Source organism: Mustela nigripes, chromosome 5 (genome assembly GCF_022355385.1).
Source record: "Mustela nigripes isolate SB6536 chromosome 5, MUSNIG.SB6536, whole genome shotgun sequence".
Lineage (NCBI taxonomy): Eukaryota > Metazoa > Chordata > Mammalia > Carnivora > Mustelidae > Mustela > Mustela nigripes.
Genome location: NC_081561.1, coordinates 114,986,713 through 115,011,195, shown reverse-complemented (window position 1 = coordinate 115,011,195; position 24,483 = coordinate 114,986,713). Strand labels below are relative to the sequence as shown.

The 24,483-nt window shown below is 36.0% G+C and overlaps 1 protein-coding gene across 2 annotated transcripts in view; it reads right to left on the bottom strand.

Moving 5' to 3' along the window:
• Positions 1 to 24,483, bottom strand: part of MANEA (mannosidase endo-alpha) — a 79,845-nt gene that overhangs the window by 22,326 nt on the left and 33,036 nt on the right. For both annotated transcript variants that reach the window (XM_059401080.1, XM_059401082.1), the window contains exon 3: positions 8,046 to 8,155. In XM_059401080.1, the coding sequence (XP_059257063.1) occupies positions 8,046 to 8,155 (110 nt within the window). The remainder of the gene's footprint in view (positions 1 to 8,045; positions 8,156 to 24,483) is intronic.

Below are 24,483 nucleotides of genomic sequence, written 5' to 3'. Positions count from 1 at the left end.
TGAGATCATGACCTGAGCTGAAGTCAGATGCTTAATGGACTGAGCGACACAGGCACCCCAAAGTCTTATTTTTTTTTTCAATTTATTTATAAACTTTAGAATTAGGTGGTTAAATTCTGTATTTAAAATCCCATCAGAATTTTTCATTGGGATTACATTAGATTTATAAATTATATTAAAATATAAAATACAGGGGAAGCCTAGGACTCAGTTGGTTAAACATCTGCTTTCAGTTCAGGTCATGATCTTGCGAGGGAGCCCTAAATCCGGCTTCCTGCTCAGGGGGAGCCTGCTTCTCCCTCTCCCTTTGCCACTCCCCACCACTCATGCGCCTATGCACACTCTCTTTCAAATGAGTGGATAAATAGCAGGAAAAAAAAAATATATATATATATATATTTTTTAATACAAATGAACAAAAGAATGGCTACTTGGCAATTCTGAATCTTCACGTTAAATTCATGTTTCTCTGTTTATGCAAGTCCTTTATATCCTTTCATAAAATGCCAAAGATTTTTTCATAAGTCCTATTTTCAGTGTATATTTTTTCCATTTTTTCCCCCTGTTAATATAGGAATCCTATTGACTCATATATTCTTTGATTTCAACCACCTTACTGGACTCATTACAAACAAGTTTTTAGATACTTTTCATGAGTTTGATAGGTATTTTCCATTTGCAAAGAATAGTAATTTTACTTAGAACATTTTCTCTTTTTGTATTTTTTAGTTAAAATGATTTGTTCAGAAACTCTGAAACAGGAGTACCTGAGTGGCTCAGTCAGTTAAGAGTCTGCCTTTGGCTGGGGTCATGATCCTGGGACCCTTTGGGGATCCAGCCCGGCACTGGGCTCCTTGCTCAGTGGGGAGTCTGCTTCTACCCCTGCCTTTCTCCCTGCTTGTGCTCTCTCTGTCAAATAAATATATAAAATTAAAAAAAAAAAAAAAGAATCTCTGTAACAGTATTAAGTAATACTGATGACAGAAGACATTCTTTACTGATTTTGGTTTAATGAGCATGATACCACTGTTTTTCCATTAAGGATGGTGTTTGAGGGGCACCTGGGTGACTCAGTGGGTTTAGCATCTGCCTTTGGCTCAGGTCATGATCTCAGGGTCCTGGGATCTAGCCAGAGGGCTCCCTGATCAGCTTCTCCCTCTGCAACCACTGCCCTGCTTATACTCTCTCTCTCTCGAATAAATAAATCTTAAAAAAAAAAAAAAAAAAAAAGATAGTGTTTGATATAGGTTAGTAAAAGACCTCATCTATCAAGTTAAAGAACTCAAAACAGATTTATTAATGAGTTTTTATTTCCTTGAAATTTCAGTACCTGTTATTTTATCTCTAGCAAATAATTAAATTTAATTTACTTAACAATATAGTGCTAACTGTGTGCCAGACACTGAGTACTTTTCATGTATTACCTCATATAATGTTTATAAACACTTTGTAAAGTATATTTTCTTACTTCTTCCACTTGAGAAATGAGAAAACTGAGGCACAAGAGTCACAAAGTTCTAATAAGTGGTTGAGCCAGGACTGAATACAGAGATTTGTATTCAGATTTTATACTCTTGAAACCATTCTTAGGTTCTTATGAATGAACATTTATCTAAGTTTACTTTAGAAATTTTGTACATATTTTCATTAGTAAGATCAGTCTATAATTTTTTTTAAAAGATTATTTACTTATTTGAGAGAGAGGGAGTGTGCACAAGTGGGGGATAAGGGTAGACATACCCCCCGCCCCCGGAACAGGGAGCCTGACTTGGGGCTTGATCCCAGGACTCAGAGATCATGAACCGTGCTGACAGCAGATGCTTAACCGACTGAGCCACCCAGGTGCCCAGTCTATAAATCTTCCTCATGCTATACTTGTTTGATTGGTTTATCCAATAGGTAAAACAAGAGAATATGGCAAAAGTGATAGTCACATCTAAGATTAGGTCAAGAAAACACTGCAGCGTCTCCACTGGACTCTCTCGAATCATTCACTATGGGGAAAGTAGCTGCCATGTCTTAAGGAGACTCAGGTAGCTCTATGCAGAGGCTTAAAAGAACCAAAACTCCCATTCCAATAGCTGAAAGGAACTGAGGGCCTATGAACTGGTACATGAGTAAGCTTGGAAGGATCCTACAGCCTTTAGATAACTGTAGTTCCAGTAAACAGATTTGACTATAACCTCTTGGGAAAGTCTGACCAGACCCACCAGGTTAAGACACTTTCAGACAATGGATGAGATAATACAGGTTTGTTGCTTTAAACTGCAGAATTTTAGGATAATTTGTTATACAACAATAAATAATGCATAAGCTTGCCATTGTATTTCAGTACCATAAGAATCTGCTGTTTCTTCAAAGGTTGACTAGAAGTGCCAGGTGAAATTTGATGCTCTGGAAAGACATGTTCAATAAACTTAAAAAATTTTTTTTCTAGGATACAAGTCAATTCAGATTATTTAAACTTCTTTCTGTTCATATATTTATTTTTTTGTATTTTTTTGTATTTTCTAAGAAAATGGCCCATTTTTTATAGATTTTAAATATGGTGATATAAAATCTAAACTCTCTTCTGCATGGTATATATCTATTTTTTTTTCTTTTTTAATCTCACCAGTGACTTTGCTATTTTGTAAGTGAAAAAATGATAGATTTACACAGGCTATTGATTTGAAGGTTTTGTATTCTATTTAATAGCTTACTTCATCCTTATTAATTTCTCCTTCCCCTTTTAGCTTATTATCACTATCCCACTATAGTATTAATAATGCAGTAATTTTGTCAGTGATTTTTTTTTAAAAGATTTTATTTATTTATTTGACAGAGAGAGATCACAAGTAGGCAGAGAGGCAGACAGAGAGAGAGAGAGGGAAGCAGGCTCCCTGCTGAGCAGAGAGCCCGATGTGGGACTCGATCCCAGGACCCTGAGATCATGACCTGAGCTGAAGGCAGCGGCTTAACCCACTGAGCCACCCAGGCTCCCTATTTTTTATCATCTTAAATTTCACTCTTGATTTTTCTTTTTAAGTGTTATTTTAATTAGAATCCTACAATTTTTAAAAATGTTTTTAAAATTTTATGTCTTTTAGATGTTTCATATGGCCTTAAATATTTAGTTATACTGAATATGGCCAAGGAATGCAGAATCTATGGTTATATTATAGTTCTTGTGAATTTATTATGATTAATGTTGCTACCCTCTACATAACCAGTTTTTGAAAAGTGTGAATAAAAACAATGCTTATTCTCTTGCTATTTAGTATAAAATTTTCCTTGGGAGTGCCACTGCAATCCTTTTAATCATCATTTCTATTTGTTTCCATGATCCATTAATTTCCAAAAGAAATAAAATCTTACTATGAAAATATTTACCCCATTTGTAACACATTTTAATATATGGGTAGAATATAGTTGGTCTGGGACACCTGGGTGGCTCAGTCAGTTAAGCATCTGCTCAGGTCATGATGCCAGGGTCCTGGGATTAAGTTCTTATATCAGGCTCCTTCCTCAGCAGGAAGCCTACTTCTCCCTCTGCCTGCTGCTCCCCCTGCTTGCATACTCTCTCCCTTTACCTGACAAATAAAGAAAATTTAAATAAATAAATAAATAAATAAAAGGATATACTTGGTCTTACAGATGTTTTCAGAATTTCACCAGTATCTTTCTTTTATGTACATAAATAGGTGTGTATACGTGTATGTGTTGGGGCGGAGGTGTATGTGTTAAATACAGCTTGAGTAAATATCAGATTTTGACAAATTTTTAGAGTGGCAGTTTCTTTTTCAATTACTTTATAGATACTTAAATTCACATGGTTAACAACTCTTGTTTTCAATACATACTTGATATCTAAGATATTTAAAAATCTAATCACTATATATCTTCATAAAAGAACACTTCAATTATTTTCCACTAAGCAAACAATAAGTAAATGAGTGTAATATATGTTTATAAAATAGTAAGAGATCTTTAATAAATTATAATGCACACAAGTTTGGAATTCATGACAGAAATTTTTTATGGAAAAATAGAGTATTAGAAAAGATTCTCATTCACATTTACAAATATTTTAATAAAAGTATCTATTCCAAAAACTAATATCCTCATGTCCAAAAGAATTAACTTATAAGTAGCTTGATAATGAAATTAAATATCTTCAGAGGGTCCAGTTCAAGATGGTGACATAGGAGTATCCTTAACTCACCTCCTCCCATGGATATACCGAATCTACAACTATGTGCAAAACAATTTCCTCTGTAAGAAATCCAAAAAGTAGCTGAATTACTTCTGTACTTTAGGCTAACAAGGAAAAGAAAAAAAAAAGTTGAAATGGATAGGACAGGCTGAGACACAATCTAACCATAAACCCCACTATCAATGCAGCAGTCCACAATCATGATGGACACAGAAGCAAAAACCTTCAACAAAATATTAATAAACTGAATTCAATACATTAAAAAGATCATACACCATGATTAAATGGGATTTATTCCAGGAACACAAGAATGGTTTAACATCAGCAAATCAGTCAATGTGAAACACAACATTAAGAATAAAAAGCATATCATCTCAATAGATTAAAAAAAAGCATTCAACAAGATTCAATATCCATTTATGATAAAATTATCAACAAAGTGGGTCTGGAGTAAATGTATCTCAAAATAGTAAAGGCTATATATAACAAGCCTCCAGCTAACATCACAGCCAAAGGAGAAATACTGAATGTATTTTCCTGTAAGATCACAAACAAGACAAGGATGCCTATTCTCACCACTTTTTTTTAGCATACTGTTCAAATTCCCAGCCAGAGCAACAACACAAGGAAAAGAAACAAAAGGAATGCAAATTAGAAAGGAAGAAACAAAACTGTCATTATTTGCAGATGATATAAAAAGTCTAAAACTTCATCAAAAAGCCATTAGAATATAGAATTTACTATTTATACAATACAAATGCAAAATTTAGTAAAGTCACAGAATACAACAAAACCAGTATATAAAAATGTTGGTATTTCTATTCACTAATAATGAGCTAAAAGAGAAATTAAGAAAACCCCACTTATAACTGCATCAAAAACAATAAAATACCAAAGAATAAATTTTACTAAGAAGGGACAGATCTTGGGGCGCCTGGGTGGTTCAGTGGGTTAAGCCTCTACCTTTGGCTCAGGTCATGATCCCAGAGTTCTGGGATGGAGCCCTGCATTGGGCTCTCTGCTCAGCGGGAAGCCTGCTTCCCCAACCTCTCTCTGCCTGCCTCTCTGCCTACTTGTGGTCTCTCTCTCTCTACTTGTGATCTCTCTCTCTCTGTCAAATAAATAAAATTGGAAAAAAAAAAAAAAGGAACAAATCTTGACACTGACAAGTATAAGACATTAATGAAAACAAAGTGAAGAAAACACAAATGGAAAGATACTCCATACTCATAAACTAAAAGAACTAATATTGTTAAAATATCCATACTACACAAAGCAACATACAGATTCAATACAATCCCTATGACTATTCCAGTGACATTTTCAACAGAAATGGAAAAAATGTTCCTAAAACTTGTATGGAACCATGAGAACCAAAGCAATCTTGAGAAAGAAAAAAGAAACCTGGAAGTATCAAGGTCCCTAACTTCAAATTGTATAACAAAGGTACAGTAATCAAAACAGTATGGTACTTGCAAAAACACAAAAAAACAAAACCAGAACCAGATCAATGGAACATACAGAATAGAAAGCCTCACTGCCCCCAACCAAAAAAACAAAACAAAACAAAACAAAAAACAACTCCTGCAGATATCAATTAATCCTCAACGACAGAGCCAAGAATATACACAATGGGGAAAGGCCAGTCTCTTCAACAAATTGTGTTTCGAAAACTGGACAGCTACATGCAAAAAAATGAAACTGAACCACTAAATTATACCATATAGAAAATTAACTTAAATGGATTAAAATCTTAAACATAAGTCTAGAAAGTATAAAACTTTTGGAATACAACATTGGTGATAAACTCCTTGACAAATGTATTAGTGATGATTTTTTGGATTTGACACCAAAAGGCAAAGTCTACAAAAGCAAAAATAAACAAGTGGGACTATGTCAAACTAAAATGCTTCTGCACAACAATGTGAAAGGCAACCTAGGAAATAGGAGAAAATATCTGCATATCATATATCTGATACGGAGTTAATATCCAAAATCAATTTTAAAAAGCATATGATCTAATTTAAAAAGGGGCAGAAGTTCAGAATATTTTTTCTAAGAAGATATCTGGATGGCCAACAGGTACTTGAAGATGTGCTCATCCTCACTGATTATCAGGGAAATGCAAATCAAACCACAATGAGATACACCTCACACCTACTAGTAAAGCTATTATCAAAAAGACAAGAAATAACCAGTATTGGGAGCAACCGGGTTGCTCAATCAGTTGCACATCCAGCTCTTAGTTTCTGTCCAGTCATGATCTCAGGATCAGGGGATCAAGTCCCCCAAAAGGATCTATGCTCCACGTGGAGTTGAGATGCTCCTTCTCGATCTCTGACCCTAGCCCCACCCATGGACACACAGGCCCTCCCTTTCTCCCCCAAATAAAACAATCCTTAAGAAATAACAAGTGTTGGAGAGGATGGGGAGAAAAGAGAACCCTTGTGCACTGTTGGTGGGAATATAAATTGATGCAGCCACTATGGAAAACACTATGGAAGTACTTTAAAGAACTAAAAATAAAACTACATAGGGGGAGACAAACCATGAGACTGTGGACTCTGAGAAACAAACTGAAGGTTTTGGAGGAGACAGGCGTGGGGGTTTGGGTGAGCCTCGTGGTGGGTATTACAGAGGGCATGTATTGCATGGATCACTGGGTGTGGTGCATAAGCAATGATTTTTGGAACACTGAAAAACAAAACAAAACAAAAACAAACAAAAAACTACAAATGATCCAGCAGTTCCCCTTTGGTTATTTAACCAAAGGAAATAAAACAAGTTAAAAAAAATACTGATGTTTACTTCACAATTACAAGCGTACCTCAGACATTATAGGTTCGGTTCCAGACCACACAATAAAGTGAATATTGCAAAAAAGTGAGTCAAATGAATTTTTTGGCTTCCCAGTGCATAACAAAGTTCATCTTATACTATGCTATAGTCTGTTAAGTTTGTAATAGCATTATGTCTAAAACACTATGTATCGTAATTAAAAGACACTTTATTTCTAAAAAATGCTAGCCATCATTGATCTTTCAGCAAGTCATAATCACTCATCACAGATCGCCTTAACATACATAACGAAAATGTTTGAAATATTTTAAGAATTACTAAAATGTGACACAGAACATGAAGCAAATGCTGTTGGAAAAATGCTGGTATATTTGCTATATGAAGGTTTGTCACAAAACTTCAATTTTTTAAAAATGTAGTATCTGCAAAGCACAAAATCTAAATGCAACAAATGAGGTGTGCCTCATTCACAATAGCCAAGAACTGGAAATAACCTAAAATGTCCATTAATGGATGGAAAAATAAAATGGGGCCTATACACAAGGCAAATATTATTGTGCCACAAAAAGAAGGAAATCTCGCCATTTGCTACAACATAGATGGACCTTGAGGACCATCTATGGTCCTATACTATGTGAAATAAGCCAGGCAAAGACAAATATCCTATGACCTCACTTACATGTGGGATTGAAAAAAAAAAAAATACAAAACCTCATGGTTGTCTGAGGTAGGAGTGGGGAGGGGGTGAAATGCGTGAAGATGGTTAAAAGGTACAACTTCCAGTCATAAAATTAAAAAATAAAAACCAAAAACTAGGTATATAATGTACAGCATAGTAACTATAGTTAATATTGTATGATGCATTTGAAAGCCACTAAGAGAACAGATCTTAAAAATTCTTAACATAGGAAAAAATTTGTAATTGTATAATGAATATTAACTAGACTTATTGTATGATCACTTCACAAAATAAACACACCAAATCATTATGTTGAACACCTGAAACTAATGTAATATGTCTATGATATCTCAAAAAAATAAAAGGAAATACCTTCAAATTATATTTATGAGCTTTATCCAAAATAGTTGGTACCAAGTCATCAGTATTTTCTCCATTCTCATCATTTGTACCAGGTGGGTACCAAGACAGGGCTAGTACACCTAAAAGAAAACACCAAAAAGAAAAATAAATACAGAAGTGGGAGTAATTGGAGATATTCTTAAAAAAAGAAAAAAAAAAAAAAAGAAAGAAAAAATTAAGGAGGCAGAATAAAGACCAAATTGTTAACAGCAAAAAAGAAAGACATCCTCATAAGTTGTTGTTTTGTTACTTTACTAGATAGGATCTATGGTTATTTGATTACTTTATATTGTTATATTTATGAATTCTTTATCAAGTATGAATATATTTAAGTCAATAGATTTTACTTTCCAGAATAGGTTTATAGAAAAATTGCACAGAAAGTACAGTTTCCATATATGCTCCTCTTACATACCTGCTCCCCACATACAGTTCTTGTTATTAATATCTTGCATTTATACAAGATACACACACACACATAATTTGTTACGTGTGATGAACAAATACTGGCACATCAATATCATGTATATACATATATGCATACATATATATATACATTTATACATATATATATATATGTATTTGTTACATGTGATGAACCAATATTGATGCATCATTATTAACCAAAGCCCACAATTTAGATGAGGGCTTACTCTTTCTGATGTACAGCTCTATGGCTTCTGACAAAAGCATATGTGCCCACCATTAAGTATCATGCAGAAGAGTTTTACAGACCTCAGAACCCACTGAAATCCACCTATTTATCCCTCCTCTCTTACTCCTCCCTCAACCCCCTGGATAATAATTGATCTTTTCAGTATCTCTATTGTTTTGTCTTTTCCACAATGCTACATAGGTGGAATCCTACCACTAACTTTTTCAGACTGGCTTGTTACACTTAGCAATACATAATAAAGGTTCATTTATATCTTTTTGTATATTTATAGATCATTCTTTTTACGCTGCATGAGAACTCATTGCATAGATGTATGACAATTTATCCATTCACTTACTGGAACATACCATGGATGCTCCTAATTTGGGGCAATTATGAAGATTCAAGAAAAAAAAATAGTTTCTCCTTGTAGTACTTACTTTTGAAATGATACATCACAAAATAAGTTTTAGAAACATAAGCCCACAGGGGGGGAAAAATTACTTTGAAGGAATATTTGAAATCAACCATCAAAGCCTCACTTATATATGAAGAAATGAGAGACCATTAGAAAAAGCTGCTTATTTCTATATCAACCAACACACTTTTTAAGGCATGGACAAAATACAATGGTACAAAAACAGAAGCATGTGGAAATATAGGAACTGCAAGGTTAGAAACTGGCAGAGAACTAAATTATAATATTTAAACTTTATAGTCAACCTGCCATATACAGAATAGCCCAATCTAGAGAAACAAAGCAGAACTTTCATTAAAGTTTACAGGAAAAAAGATGTCCATGTCCTCTATCCACTCTGAAAATAAGATAGCAATAAGAACATAAGAAGTAGAAAAATCATCTATAATACATAAAGTGCTTTAGAGAAGCTTATGATTAGCCATGAAGGGAGTCTATTATATAGAGAAAAATGCCGGTAAGAAAAGTGGAAACAGTTGATCAAACATCTAAGCTGCCTAAGAGTCTAGCTTGTAAAAAGAACAGTACCAATGGAGAGTCACAGTAAAAAACAAACAAACAAAAAAAACAAAACAAAACAAAAAAAAACCCCTCAATATAACTTATGTAAAAATCCTACAAAAAAATAAATTGAGACAAAATAGTAAAGAAAGGACATATAAAAGAAAGATTATGCCATGAAGCCTAGTAAAATTGTAAGCATAGCATTCTTCCATGAAATTCAAAACAAAAGATTCCTGTTCCTAGCAATAGATTAGGTTACACACACCAACATTTCCATGAAAAAAAAAAAAAATTAAATAAAATATGGGTTACAAAAAACTTCTTAGCCAAAGAGCTGAAAAGTAAGGGATTACCTGTCCAAACTGAGGCAAAAACATGAAATGAGCAAGGAATTCAGTCTTCCCAAAACATAATTGGCAGAAGTAAACCAAATATCAAAACCAGTGGATAAAGCCCCAGGTTAACAGCACTTGGGAGATTCTCTGGCTTTAAAGTGAGTAGTGTTTTCTACTGTATTGAACAACACAGATAAAGAACATTTTCATTATCACACTAAGTTCTACTGGACAGTATTGCTAAACTGCTGATTCTCATAATATCCTAATCATTTCATTTTTATCTACTGATTTTCTTCCTCCTTATTCTCACTGAAGTTATACTCTAAGCCTTGAGGAAAATGCTCTTTGTTCTTCATTATTACTTTCAGCTTTTTATTATATCAAATTATCATTTCCAAATGTCTAATTCTATCTCCATACTGTGCTCCACAATCTAATTTTTCCTTGTACAGTATCTTTTGGACTATATCACTCCTGAGTTCTGAATAAGTAATGGTCTGGGAAATAAGTCAGTGATGGTCCTCCTCAGGAAGAGGACTGGACCACTTACAATGGTTATGAATCATCACAACAACCAGAGGTTTCTCTAACACAAACTAAGTATCATTTATAAATAAGATTACTGCATATTGCTACTATCTCACTTGTGTAGTGAAAAGGGATATTCTTTGAGGTCTTTTCTCAGAATATTAGCATTTCATTTTATTATTTTTAAAAATATTTATTTATTTACTTTAGAGAGCACAAGACAGTGTGCAAAAGTTAGAGGGAAGGGCAGAGGGAGTGAATCTTCAAGTAGACTCCTCACTAAGCTCAGAGCCCAACAAGGGACTCGATCTCATGACTCATGAGAGTACTACCTGAACTGAAACCAAGATCAAGCATGTAAATGACTGAGCCATCTAGGCATCCCTAACATTTTATTAAATGCAGATGTCGCATCAATCATGTTGTTTCTCCACAGCACACATCATAGGGCCTTCAATATAAGTGATACTCACTTTTGTGTGTGTGTGTGTGTGTGTGTGTGTGGTTACATGATAAATCTAAACAGGACAATAGTTAAGAACATAAGATATGAAATCAGACAGACCTAGAGACTCAAGTTTCCATTTTATTATTTGATAGTTGGTTATCTTTAATTTAAATTTCCATTTGTAAATTGGGGATAAGTTCAGTTCATTCCCTAAAAGTGTGTTTTAAAAAGTATAGAGAATGACTTACATAGAATAAGACCCCCAAAAGTAAGTACAAAGATGATAATAAAAAGATAATGGCAAATAAATTAGGATACATTTAACTCCACAGAACTTATGATAGCTTCCCCTATATTCAGGTACGTAACTTACTGTTTCCTTTAAACATACCAAACATTACTTCAAACTAAAGATTTAGCAGAAAGGCAAGCCCAGTTCCAGATATAAACAATATTATCACTACACAAGATAACCCATCTTCAACAAAAAATATAAGGCATATAAAAAAGCAAGAAAAAAAGTAAAAAAACTGTCAAGAGGCAAAACAGGCAACAGAAGCAGACTCTGATATGAATCAGATGCTGAAATAATTAGACAAGGAATATAAAATCACTGTGCTTAAAACACTAAATAAAGGATCTAATGGTAAAAGATAGCCATTATATGTCGATCATCAGGTGGGATGTTTCAGCAGAGATGAAAACTCTAAGAATCAAAGAGTTCAGGGAAGATAAAGTAGGGTGACCACAAGCTCACCTCCTCTCATGGACACACCTGTGAGATAATAGCTACATTTATGTAACTAGCTCTGAAAATGATCTGAAGACTGACAGAAAAGACCTTCTGCAGTTAATCATACCCAGGGAGTCACATCAAAAAGGTAGGAGTGGTGGAATCACAGTTGGGAATCAAAACACTGGGTGAGATTAACCACAACCAGTACTCAGACTAGCAAAGAGAAGGAGAGGATTAAACCTCACACCAGGCAAACAGAACACTGGGAAATGCCCTGGGAAGATGAGTCGCCATAACATCTGGCCTTGAAAATCAATGGGGCTTAACTTCAGGAGCTTTTAGTATCAGCAAAAATTAACTCCACTTATTTTGAAAATCAGCTAGGCTTAACTTCAGGAGAGTCAGACAATGATAGGAAACAGTCCTGCCTTTAAAAAGACAGAATAATAAAAAAAACTCAACCAGAACCGAAGCATAATAGTAGCAGTTTGAAAAGTGCCTGGGGTATACATTAAGGAGAGTTACTTAATAATCTCAGAACATATGTTTGAGGGGTAGGCATCATCAAAAGTACTGGTGGGTGCCATTTCTCTTCCCCTCCCCAGTGCTAGATAGCCAGACACTTGCAGGAGCCAGCAAAACACTACCTATCTTGCAATCACTATTTACCTGTAGACCTACTGATCCAACCCTCCTGCATTGGAAAGCATCCCACCAAAGTGGTTCCTACCCCCCCACCAAGAACCTGCAAGTAGCTCCACTAGGAACTAGCACCACTCAAAAATGGTGCCTACCCTGGGGAGGGGGAAGATAATCCCATACACCAGAATGCCCACAGTTCCTGCATCAAAGACTCTTCACTGGCTGAGCACAAAGTAAGGTTTGCTATTTGGTATACCACAGCTATGGCAGGCTAAGTTCAGAGAGCCTGACTGCTGATTCCACCCACCTATGAGACTGCTGAGGCCTCAAACAGACTTCTCAATTGTACAAATTCTGCCTTGTTTGCCCAAAGTAGGCAAAGCAGGTCACTGCAGTTGGCTGGGCTGAAGGCAAACGCAGTTCAGTCACAACATTAGGGCACACGTAGCATGCAGAGGAGACACCCCAGGAGTACCTGTTTCTGGTGACCAAGGGGGTACTGACAGGGTACCACAGGGCTTCTACAGAAAGCACAATTTTAAAGACCAAGAGACATAGCTGACCTCCCTAATATATGGACACAGAGAGTTAGACAAAACGAGAAGATGGAGAAATATGTTCCAAGTGAAAGAACAAGACAAATCACATCAAAAGAGCTCAATGAAACTAAGATAAGCAAATATGCCTGACAGAGAATTCAATTCAAAGTAATGGGCATAAGGATAATAACTGGATTTTACAATAGAGTAGATGAACTCAGAACTTCCAACAAAGAAATGTGTAAAAAAGAACCAGTAAGGGATGTTAGCTGGGCATCTGCCTTTGGCTCAGGTCAGGATCACAGGGTCCTAGGATTGAGTCCCACATCAGGCTTCTTGCTTCGTGCGGAGCCTGCTTCTTCCTCTCCCACTCTCTCTGCTTGTGTGCACTCTTTCTCTGTCAAGTAAGTAAGTAAATAAATAAAATCTTAAAAAAAAAAAAAACAGATAAAGAACTCAACAGCGGAGATTAAAAAAAAAATACATTAGAGGGAATCAACAGATTAGAGGATGCAGAATAGATCAGTAATCTGGAAGACAGGACAATGGAAAGCAAACTAAGCTGAACAAAAAAGAGAAAAGAGATTAATAAAACAGTAAGAATAGGTTAAGGAAACTCATTACCAAGTGAAATAACATTCCCTTTGTAGAAGTAATAGTAACAGGAAAGAGAGAAGGGAGGAGAATATTTGAGAAAAATAAAGCTGAACACTTCCATAATGTGGGGAAGGAAACAGATACCACATCCAAAAAGTCCACACAGCCCCCAACAAGATAAACCCAAGGTCCACACCAAGACACATAAGTAAAAGGCAAAGAGTAATGACAGATAATTTTAACATCAACAAAAGAAAACAGTTACATACAAAGGAAACTCCATAAGGCTATCAGTTGATTGCTCAGCAGAAACTGTGCTGGCCAGAAACAAGTGGCATGATATATTTAAATGGATGAAAGGGAAAAACATACTCGCAACCAAGAAGATCCAAAAAGGTTATTCAGAATAGAACAAGAGGTAGTTTTCCAAACGAAAGTTAAAGGAGTGCATCACCACTAAACCAGGCTTACATGATAAATAGAATTATTCAAATCAGAAGAAGAGAAAATAATTTCAGGTAGGATAATTATAAAGAAAAACATTTTACAGGTAAAAGCACACATACAGTAAAGGTATTAGATGGGGACGCCTGGGTGGCTCAGTGGGTTAAGCCTCTATCTTTGGCTCAGGTCATGATCTCAGGGTCCTGGCCATGCATCGGGCTCTCTGCTCAGTGGGGAGCCTGCTTTTCCCTCTCTCTCTGCCTGCCTCTCTGCCTACTTGTAATCTCTGTCAAATAAATAAATAAAATCTTAAAAAAAAAAAAAAGGTAATAGATGGATCACTTATAAAGCCAGTATGGAGGTTAAGACACAGAAGCAGGGGCACCTGGGTGGCTCAGTTGGTTAAACGACTGCCTTCGGCTCAGGTCATGATCCCGGAGTCCCAGGATCGAGTCTCGCATAGGGCTCCCAGCTCCATGGGGAGTCTGCTTGTCCCTCTGACCTTCTCCCCTCTCATGCTCTCTCTCTCTCTCACTCTCTCTCTCAAATAAATAAATAAAAATCTTTAAAAAATATAAAAAAAAAGACACAGAAGCAGTAAAGTCAATGATATTTATAAAAATCATTCAATACATATACAAAATAAAAATATATATGACAAAATATATATAAAACAAAGGGGGAGTAAAACTTTAGTGCTTTCAGAATGTGTTTGAATTTAACCAACCATTAATATAGACTGATATGCATGTTATATACTGATATGCATGTTATATATAATGGAAACCAAATCAAAAACCTGTAACATACACACACATACAATCCAAGACTAACACTATGAAAGGCCATCAAACTAAATTAAGAAAGGATACAGAGAAAAACTAAAACAACAACAAAATATTAACAAAATGGTAATAAGTATATGCCTATCAATAATTTAAATGTCAACTGGACTAAATAAAAAACAGGGCTACTGAATGGATAACAGAACAAGACCCATCAATATTCTGCCCACAACAGATTCACTTCAGACCTAAATATATGCACACACTGAAAGTGAAGGAGAGCTGGAAAAACATACATCATGAAAAAAAAAAAAGAGAGAGAGAGAGAGAGAGAAGAATAAAAGAAAGCTGTGGTAGCAATATTACTGTAAGACAAAAAATCCTTAAAACAAAGACTGTAGCAAGAGACAAAGAAGGGAATTACATAATGATAAAGAGATCAACTTAACAAGAAGATATAATGACTATAAATATCTATGCATCCAAAATAGAAGCACCTAAATATATAAGGCAAACATTAATAGACAGAAATGGAGAAACTGACAGCCTTACAATAATAGTAGAGATCTTTAACATTTCACTTATATCAATGGATAGATAATCAAGACAGAAAATCAATGAGGAAAAAGTAGCTCTGAATGACACATTATAGCAGATGGAATTAACAGATATATAAAGAACATGCGTTCTATACAAAACAAGAATATGTTCTTTTCAAATGCACATGAAACATTCTCCAAGACATATCACACAAAACAAGTCTCAATAAATTTAAAACATTAAAATCACATACAGCATCTTTTGATCATAATAGTATGAAACTAGAAATCAATTACCAGAGAAAAATCTGGAAAAAACATAAACACATGGAAGCTAAACAACATGCTACAAAACAGTGAATGAGTCAACAATGAAATCAAAGGGGAAATCAAAAAGTACACAGAGAAAAGTGAAAATGAAAATATACCAGTACAAAATATTTGGGATACAACAAAAGCAGTTCTGAGAAGTTTATGGCAATACAGGCCTATCTCAAGAAACAAACAAAAAAATCTCAAATAAATAACCAAACACACACCTAACAGAGCTAGAAAAAGAACAAACATAGGCAAAAAAACAGCAGAAGGAAGGAAATTATAAGTTTAGAGCAGAAATAGGTAAAATAGAGACTAAAAGAAAAACTGAAAAAAGATCAAAGAAACCAGAAACTTGTTCTTTTAACAGACAAACAAAATTGATAAACTTTTAGCCAGACTCACCAAGAAAGAGAGGACTCAAAGAAATGAAATCAGAAATGAGGGAGAAATAACCACCAACCCCACAGAGCTGTGAAGATTTATAAGAGAATATAATGGAAAATTACATACCAACAAACTGGGACAAGGAGTGCATAGGTGGCTCAGTCAGTTAAGCACCCAACTTGATTTTGGCAGAAGTCATGATCTCAGGATCAAGAGATCAAACCTACATTGGGTTCTTCTCTGGGCATGGAGCCTGCTTAACCTTCTTCCTCTATCTCTGCCCCTCCCACCATTAGCACTCTACTAAAAAAAAAAAAAAAAAAAAAAAAATGTCCATACCCAATGGATTCACATGTGAATTCTACCAGACATTTAAAGAAGAGTTAATATTTATTTTTCTCAAAGTATTCCCCAAAACAGAAGATGTAAAACTTCCAGATTCATTCTATGAGGCCAGCATTATCTTGATACCAAAACTGGAAAAAGACAATACACAGAAATAAAACTGGAGGCCAATATCTCTAATGACCATAGATGCAAAATCCTCAACAAAATACCAGCAAACAGAATGCAGCAATGTATTAAAAGGATCATTCACCACAATCAAGTAGGATTTATTCTAGGGATGCAAGGGTGTTTCAATATGCACAAAACAATCAATGTGATACATCACACTAAGAGAAAGGATTAAAATCATATGGTCAGCTCAATGCATGCAGAAATAGCAACTGACAATAATATACTCATTCACGATAAACTCTCAACAAAGTGGGTTTAGAGGTAATATAACCTAATAATGGCTACATATTAAAACCCGCAGTTAATATCCCACTCAATGGTGAAAAACTGAAGTCTTTCCTCTATCAAGAATGAAATAGGGGGCGCCTGGGTGGCTCAGTGGGTTAAGCCGCTGCTTTCAGCTCAGGTCATGATCTCAGGGTCCTGGGATCGAGTCCCGCATCGGGCTCTCTGCTCAGCAGGGAGCCTGCTTCCTCCTCTCTCTGCCTGCCTCTCTGCCTACTTGTGATCTCTCTCTGTCAAATAAATAAATAAAATCTTAAAAAAAAAAAAATGAAATAGGGACGCCTGGGTGGCTCAGTTGGTTAAGCGGCTGCCTTCAGCTCAGGTCATGATCCCAGAGTCCTGGGATCGAGTCCCACATCGGGCTCTTTGCTCGGAAGGGAGTCTGCTTCTCCCTCTGCCTCTAGCCTGCCACTCTGTCTGCCTGTGCTTGCACTCTGTATCTCTCTCTCTCTCTCTAACAAAAAAGAATGAAATAAAGATGTCCACCCTCACAATTTTTATTCAGAATACTACTGAAGTCCTAGGTGCAATAACCAGAGAAGAAATAAAAGGTATTAAAATTGACAAGGAAGAAGTAAAACAGTCACTATTTGCGTATGATGCAAAAATATGCATAAATAAAATATGAATTTGCATATGATTATATGATGTGATTACTAAGAATAAATAATTCAGTAAAGTTGCAAGATAGAAGAATAATATATAGAAACCCGTTGCATTATCTATATATTGATGACAATGTAGCAGAAAGAAATTAAGAAAATAATATTGTTTCCAATAACACCAAAAATAATTTAAAAATCTAAGAATAAACTTAACTAAGGAGGTGAAAAACCTGTACTCTGAAACTATAAAATACGGATGAAAAAAATTAAAGAGGACACAAATAAATGGACAGGTATTCCATATTCATGGTTTGGAAGAATTAATATTGTTGAAATGTCCAGGATCATCTAGGTGGCTCAGTCAGTTAAGTGTCTGTCTTCAGCTTGGGTCATGATCTCAGAGTCCTGGGATCGAGCCATGCATCAGGCTCCCTATTCAGTGGGGAGCCTGCTTCTCCCTCTCCCCTCCCTTGCTTGTGTTTTCTCTCTTGCTGCATCTCTCTCTGTCAAATAAATAAAATCTTTTAAAAAAAAGAAAAAGAAAGTGAAAAGTCCATATTAACTAAAGCAATCTACAGACTTAATGCAAACTCTATCAAAATACCAACAGCATTTTCACAGAACTGAACCAAGTAATCCTAAAATTTGTATAGAACCATAAGGCCTCAAAGAGCCAAAGCAATCTTGTGAAAGTAGAATTAAGTTGAAGGTATCACAATCCCAGATTTCAAGTATACTACACAAAGCTGTGGTAATCGAAACAGTATGGTATTGGCCAAAAATGGACACATAAATCAATGGAATTGAATAGAGAGCCCAGAACTAAACCCATGTTTATATGGTCAATTAGTCTATAACAAAGGTGGCAAGGACATATAATTGTAAAAATAAAGACTCTTCAATAAATGGTGCTGGTAAAGCTAGACAGCTACATGTAAAGTAATGAAATTGGACACTTTCTCACATTATACAAAATTAAACTCAAAAGGATTAAAGACCTATATGTGAGACCTGCAACTATATCTCTCCCTAAAAGAAAATAGCAATCTCTTTGACATTGTCCCTAGCAAAATTTTTCTAGTAACGTTTCCCTTTGCAAGGGAAACAAAAGCAAAAATAAACTACTGGGACTATATCAAAATAAAAAGCTTTTGCACAGCCTAGGAAACCATAAACAAAACGAAAAGGCAACCTACTGAACAGAAGGTATCTGTAAATCACAAACACAACACCAGCACCACCAAAAACAAAACAAAACCTGAAAAAATATTTTTTTTTAAAACTGCACAGAAGACTTGAATATTTTTTCCAAAGAAGACACACAGATGACCATTAGACACATGAAAAGATGTTCAACTCACTAATCATCAGGGAAATGGCAGTCAAGACACCTTACATCTGACAGTATGGCTAGAATCAAAACAACAAGATATAAGTCTTGGCAAGGATGTGGGAAAAAAGGAACCCTTGTGCACAGTGATGAGACTGTAAATTGGTACAGACACTGTGGAAAAAAGTATGGAGGTTCCTTAAAAAATTAAAAATAGAGATACGATATGGTCAGGGTGCCTGGGTGGTTCAGTCTGTTAAGCCTCTGCCTTCAGCTCAGGTCACAATCTCAGGGTCCTTGGACTGAGCCCCACATTAGGCTCCCTACTCAGTCAGGAGTCTGTTCTTCCTTCTAAATCTTAAAAAATATCCAGAAATGACCCAGAAATCCTACTACTGGGTATTTATGCACAGAAAACAAAAACACTAATTTAAGAAGATATATGCACCCCTATGTTTATTGCAGCATTATTTACAATAGCCAAAATACAGAGGCAGACCAAGTGTCCATGAGCAGATAAACTGCTAAAAAGATATGGTGTGTGTATATATGTATAACACAAAATGGAATATTACCCAGTCATAAAAAGAATGAGATCTCATCATTTGCAACCATATGGATGGACCTAGAGCATATAAAGTAAAATAAGTCAGGCAGTCAAATACCATGGGACTTCAGTTATATGTGGAACCTAAAAAAATAAAAGAACAACAAACAAAGCAGAAACAGACCCATAAATACAGGTCGTTGCCTGATGGGAGGAAGGTGGGGGAATAGGTGAAATGGATGAGAGGTATTAAGAAGTGCAAACTTAAAGGAGTAAGTCATAGAGATAGAAGATATAGCATAGGGAATGTCAATAATATTCTAATAACATTTCATAGTGACAGATGGTTACCACACTTATGCTAGCACTAAGTAATATATAGGATACACTGAACCAATATTTTGTACATCTTAAACAAATACAACACTGTATATTAATTATACTTCAATACAAAGAATCAAGTAGAAATACTGGAAATGAAAAATGTTAAAAGATTAAGAATACCTTCAACAGACTCATGAACAGACTGAACAGACCTGAGGAAAAGAGGTATCTTCAAGCAAGTCACAAAAAATTACAAAAATTAAAATAGAATAAGATTAAAACAAAGTATCCAACATCCAACAGCTCTAGGATAAACATCAATATTCTATCATACATGTAATTAAAAACTCAGAAGAGATAGAAGGAATATGTGTCAAAATAATTGCAGGAGGGAGGAATCAAGATGGCAGAGAAGTAGCAGGCTGAGACAACATCAGGTAGCAGGAGATCCGCTAGACAGCTTATCAAACCATTCCAAACACCTACAAATCCAACAGGAGATCAAAGAGAAGAAGAGCAACAATTCTAGAAACAGAAAATCAACCACTTTCTGAAAGGTAGGACTGGCAGAGAAGTGAATCCAAAGTGACAGGAAGATAGATGTCAGGGGAGGGGCCGGCTCCCGGCAAGCAGCAGAGAAACGGAGCACAAAATCAGGACTTTTAAAAGTCTGCTCCACTGAGGGACAACGCTCGAGAGGCTAAACCAGGGGGACGCCCAGGCGAGAACAATGTGGCCCCTGGTACTGTGGGTTCACAGGAGGATTGGGGGTATCTGAGTGTCACAGAGCTCGCAGGTATTAGATCAGAGAAGCCAGCTACAGAGACAGAGCCAAGGAGTGAGCTCTCAAGTCGGGGTTACCTTGAACCCTAATCCATGGCACAGGACACTGCTCTGTGAGGGGAGTCCCCACAATGAGGGGAGACCCTCCCTGTAAGAGCTCAGGCATCTGCAGGGTTTGGAGACTCTAGGCATAGCTGTGTGCCAGAGACAGAGATGCTTGGTCACAGGCTGGGTGAGCTCGGAGTACAGCCAGAGGCCAGGGAGATGGAGTGATTGAGCACTTTTCTCTGAGCACGGCCAGGGTCAGGGAGACAAGAGTGACAGAATGCTTTTCTCTGAGGATGAACTGAGGAGTGTGGCCCCGAGCTCTCGGCTCCTCTGGGCCAGAGACTGACTGGGAGGCTGCCATTTTCATTCCCGTCCTCCAGAACTCTACGGAAAGTATTCAGGCAACAAAAGCTCCTGAAAGCAAACCTGAGCAGATTACTTAGCCTGGTGCCTGGTAAGGGCAATGCAATTCCACTGGGGCAAAGACACTTGAGATTCACTACAACAGGCTCCTTCCCCAGAAGATCAACAAGAAATCCAGCCAAGACCAAGTTCACTTACGAAGGAGAACAGTGAAATTCCAGAGGAGGAGAAAGCAAAGCATGGAATTCATGGCTTTCTCCACATGAATCGTTAGTCTTGAAAAGTAAATTAATTTTTATTTATTTATTTATTTTCTTCTGCTAATTTTTTTAACTTCTACCCTTTCCTCTTTTAGCATTTTTTAACTAGTTTATCTTAATACCTTTCATTAAAAAAATCTTTTTTGAACTTTCATTATTATAGTCACATTTTATCATTCATTGTATCTAGCTTTATTTTTGTATACACATAGGGTGTTTTCCTATAAAAAAATTTGGGGTACAACTTCTTCTAATAGATCAAAATACACCCTAAATCTAGCACCAGGCTTGTTCAAGTCTCCAGCCCGGGCAAATTCTCTCTACTTCCTTTTTCTTTATTCTCCCAACCAACTTACTTTATCAACTCCTTTTTTAGAAATTTAAAACAAAACAAACAAAAAACACTTTTCATCTTTATACTGATATTCCATCCCTCCATTGTGTTTACCCTTATATATGTTTTTCATTCTTTAAAAATTTGGGAGGTAGTTTCTCCTAAGAGACGAAAATACTCCCCAAATTAAGTGGGTGACCCTGTTCTAGTCACCAGTCTGATATATATTTTTTTTGTATTTTTTCTTTATATTGTTTTCTTTTTAAAATTTTTTTTCCTGAAATTTTAACCCCTATCTCCCCACCCCACGATGTGGGATCTCTTTTGATTTGGTTAAAGCACATTTCTCTGGGGTCTTTGCCATCCTTTTAGTATTTTATTTGCTCCTTCATATATTCTTAGCTGGACAAAATGACGAGGCAGAAAAATTTGCCACAAAAAAAAGAACAAGAGGAAGTACCGAAGGCTAAAGACCTAATCAATATAGACATTGGTAATATGTCAGATATAGAGTTGAGAATAACGATTCTCAAGGTTCTAGCCAGGCTCGAAAAAGCATGGAAGAAACTAGAGAAACCTTGCTCAGAGAAATAAAAGCCCTTTCTGGAGAAATAAAATAACTAAAATCTAACCAAGTTGAAATAAAAAAAGCTATTAATGAATTGCAATAAAAAATGGAGATTCTTACTGCTGGAATAAATGAGGCAGATGAAAGAATTAGTGATAGGGAATACCAAATGATAGAGAATAAAGAAGGTGAGCAAAAGAGAGACAAACAACTACTGCACCACGAGGGGAGAATCTGAGAGATAAGTGATACCATAAGATGAAACATTAGAATAATTGGGATTCCAGAAAAAGAAGAAAGAGAGAGGGGAGCAAAAGGTATATTGGAGCAAATTATTGTAGAGAATTTCCCTAATATGGCAAAGGGAACAAGCATCAAAATCCAGGAGGGGCAGAGTACCACCCTCATAATCAGTAGGAATAGTTCCATACCCCGACATCTAATAGTAAAATTTACAAGTCTTAGCAACAAAGAGAAAATCCTGAAAGCAGCCCAGGACAAAAAGTCTATAACATACAATGGTAAAAATATTAGATGGGCAGCAGACTTATCTACAGAGACCTGGCAGGCCAGAAAGAACGGGCATGATATATTCAGAGCACTAAACGAGAGAACATGCAGCCAAGAATACTATATCCAGCCAGGCTATCACTGAAAATAGAAGGAGAGATTAAAAGCTTCCAGGACAAACAAAACCTGAAAGAATTTGCAAACACCAAACGAGCTCTACAGGACATATTGAAAGGGGTCCTCCAAGCAAAGAGAGAGCCTAAAAGTAGTAGATCAGAACAGAGGCAATATACAGTAACAGTCACCTTACAGGCAATACAATGGCACTAAATTAATATCTCTCAATAGTTACCCTGATGCAAATGGGCTAAATACCCCAATCAAAAGACACAGGGTATCAGAATGGATGAAAAAAACAAAATATGCTGCCAGTAAGAAACTCATTTTAGACCCAAAGACACCTCCAGTTTTAAGTGAGGGGGTGGAAAACAATTTACCATGCTAATGGACATCAAAAGAAAGCTGGGATGGCAATCCTTATATCAGATCAATTAGATTTTTAGCCAAAGACTATAATAAGAGATGAGAAAGGACACTATATCATACTCAAAGAATCTGCCCAACAAGAAGATCTAACAATTTTAAATGTCTATGCCCCTAACATGGGAGCAGCCAACTATATAAACCAATTAATAACAAAATCAAAGAAACACATCAACAATAATACAATAATAGTAGGGGACTTTAACACTCCCCTCACTGAGATGGACATATCATCCAAGCAAAAGCTCAACGAGGAAATAAAGGCCTTAAATGACACACTGGACCAGATGGACATCACAGATATATTCAGAACACTCCATCCCAAAGCAACAGAATAAACATTCTTCTCTAGTGCACATGGAACATTCTCCAGAATAGATCACATCCTGCGTCCTAAATGAGGTCTCAACCGGTATCAAAAGGCTAGGTCCATTCCCTGCATATTTTCAGACCACAATGCTCTGAAGCTAGACTCAATCACAAGAGGAAATTTGGAAAGAACCCAAATACATGGAGACTAAACAGCAGCCTTTTCAAGAATGAATGGGTCAACCAGGACATTAGAGAAGAATTAAAAAAATTGATGGAAGCAAATGATAATGAAAACACAATGGTTCAAAATCTGTGGGACAAGGCAAAGGCAGTCCAAAAGGAAAATATATAGCAATACAAGCCTTTCTCAAGAAACAAGAAAGGTCTCAAATACACAACCTAACCCTACACCTAAAGGAGTTGCAGAAAGAACGACAAAGAAAGCCTAAGCCCAGCAGAAGAAGAGAAATCATAAAGATCAGAACAGAAATCAATGAAATAGAAGCCAAAGAAACAATAGAACAAATCAACGAAATTAGGAGATGGTTCTTTGAAAGAATTAATAAGATTGATAAATCCCTGGCCAGACTTATCAAAAAGAAAAGAGAAAGGACCCAAATAAATAAAGTCATGAATGAAAGAAGAGAGACCAGAAGCAACACCAAAGAAATACAAACAATTATAAGAACATTTTATGAGCATCTCTATGACAACAAATTTGACAATCTGAAAGAAATGGATGCATTCCTAGAGACATGTAAACTACCACAACTGAACCAGAAAGAAATAGAAAAGACCCATAGCCAGTAAGGAGATTGAAACAGTCATCAAAAATCTCCAAACAAACAAAAGCCCAGGGCCAGACAGCTTCCCAGGAGAATTCTACCAAACATTTAAAGAAGAACTAATTCCTATTCTCCTGAAACTGTTCCAAAAAATAAAAATAGAAGGAAAACTTCCAAACTCATTTTATGAGGCTAGCATTACTTGATCGCAAAACCAGACAAGGATCCCATCAAAAAAGAGAATTACAGACCAATATCCTTGACGAACACAGATGCAAAATTTCTCACCAAAATACTAGCCAATAGGATCCAAAAGGATTATTCACCATGACCAAGTGGGATTTATTCCAGGGCTGC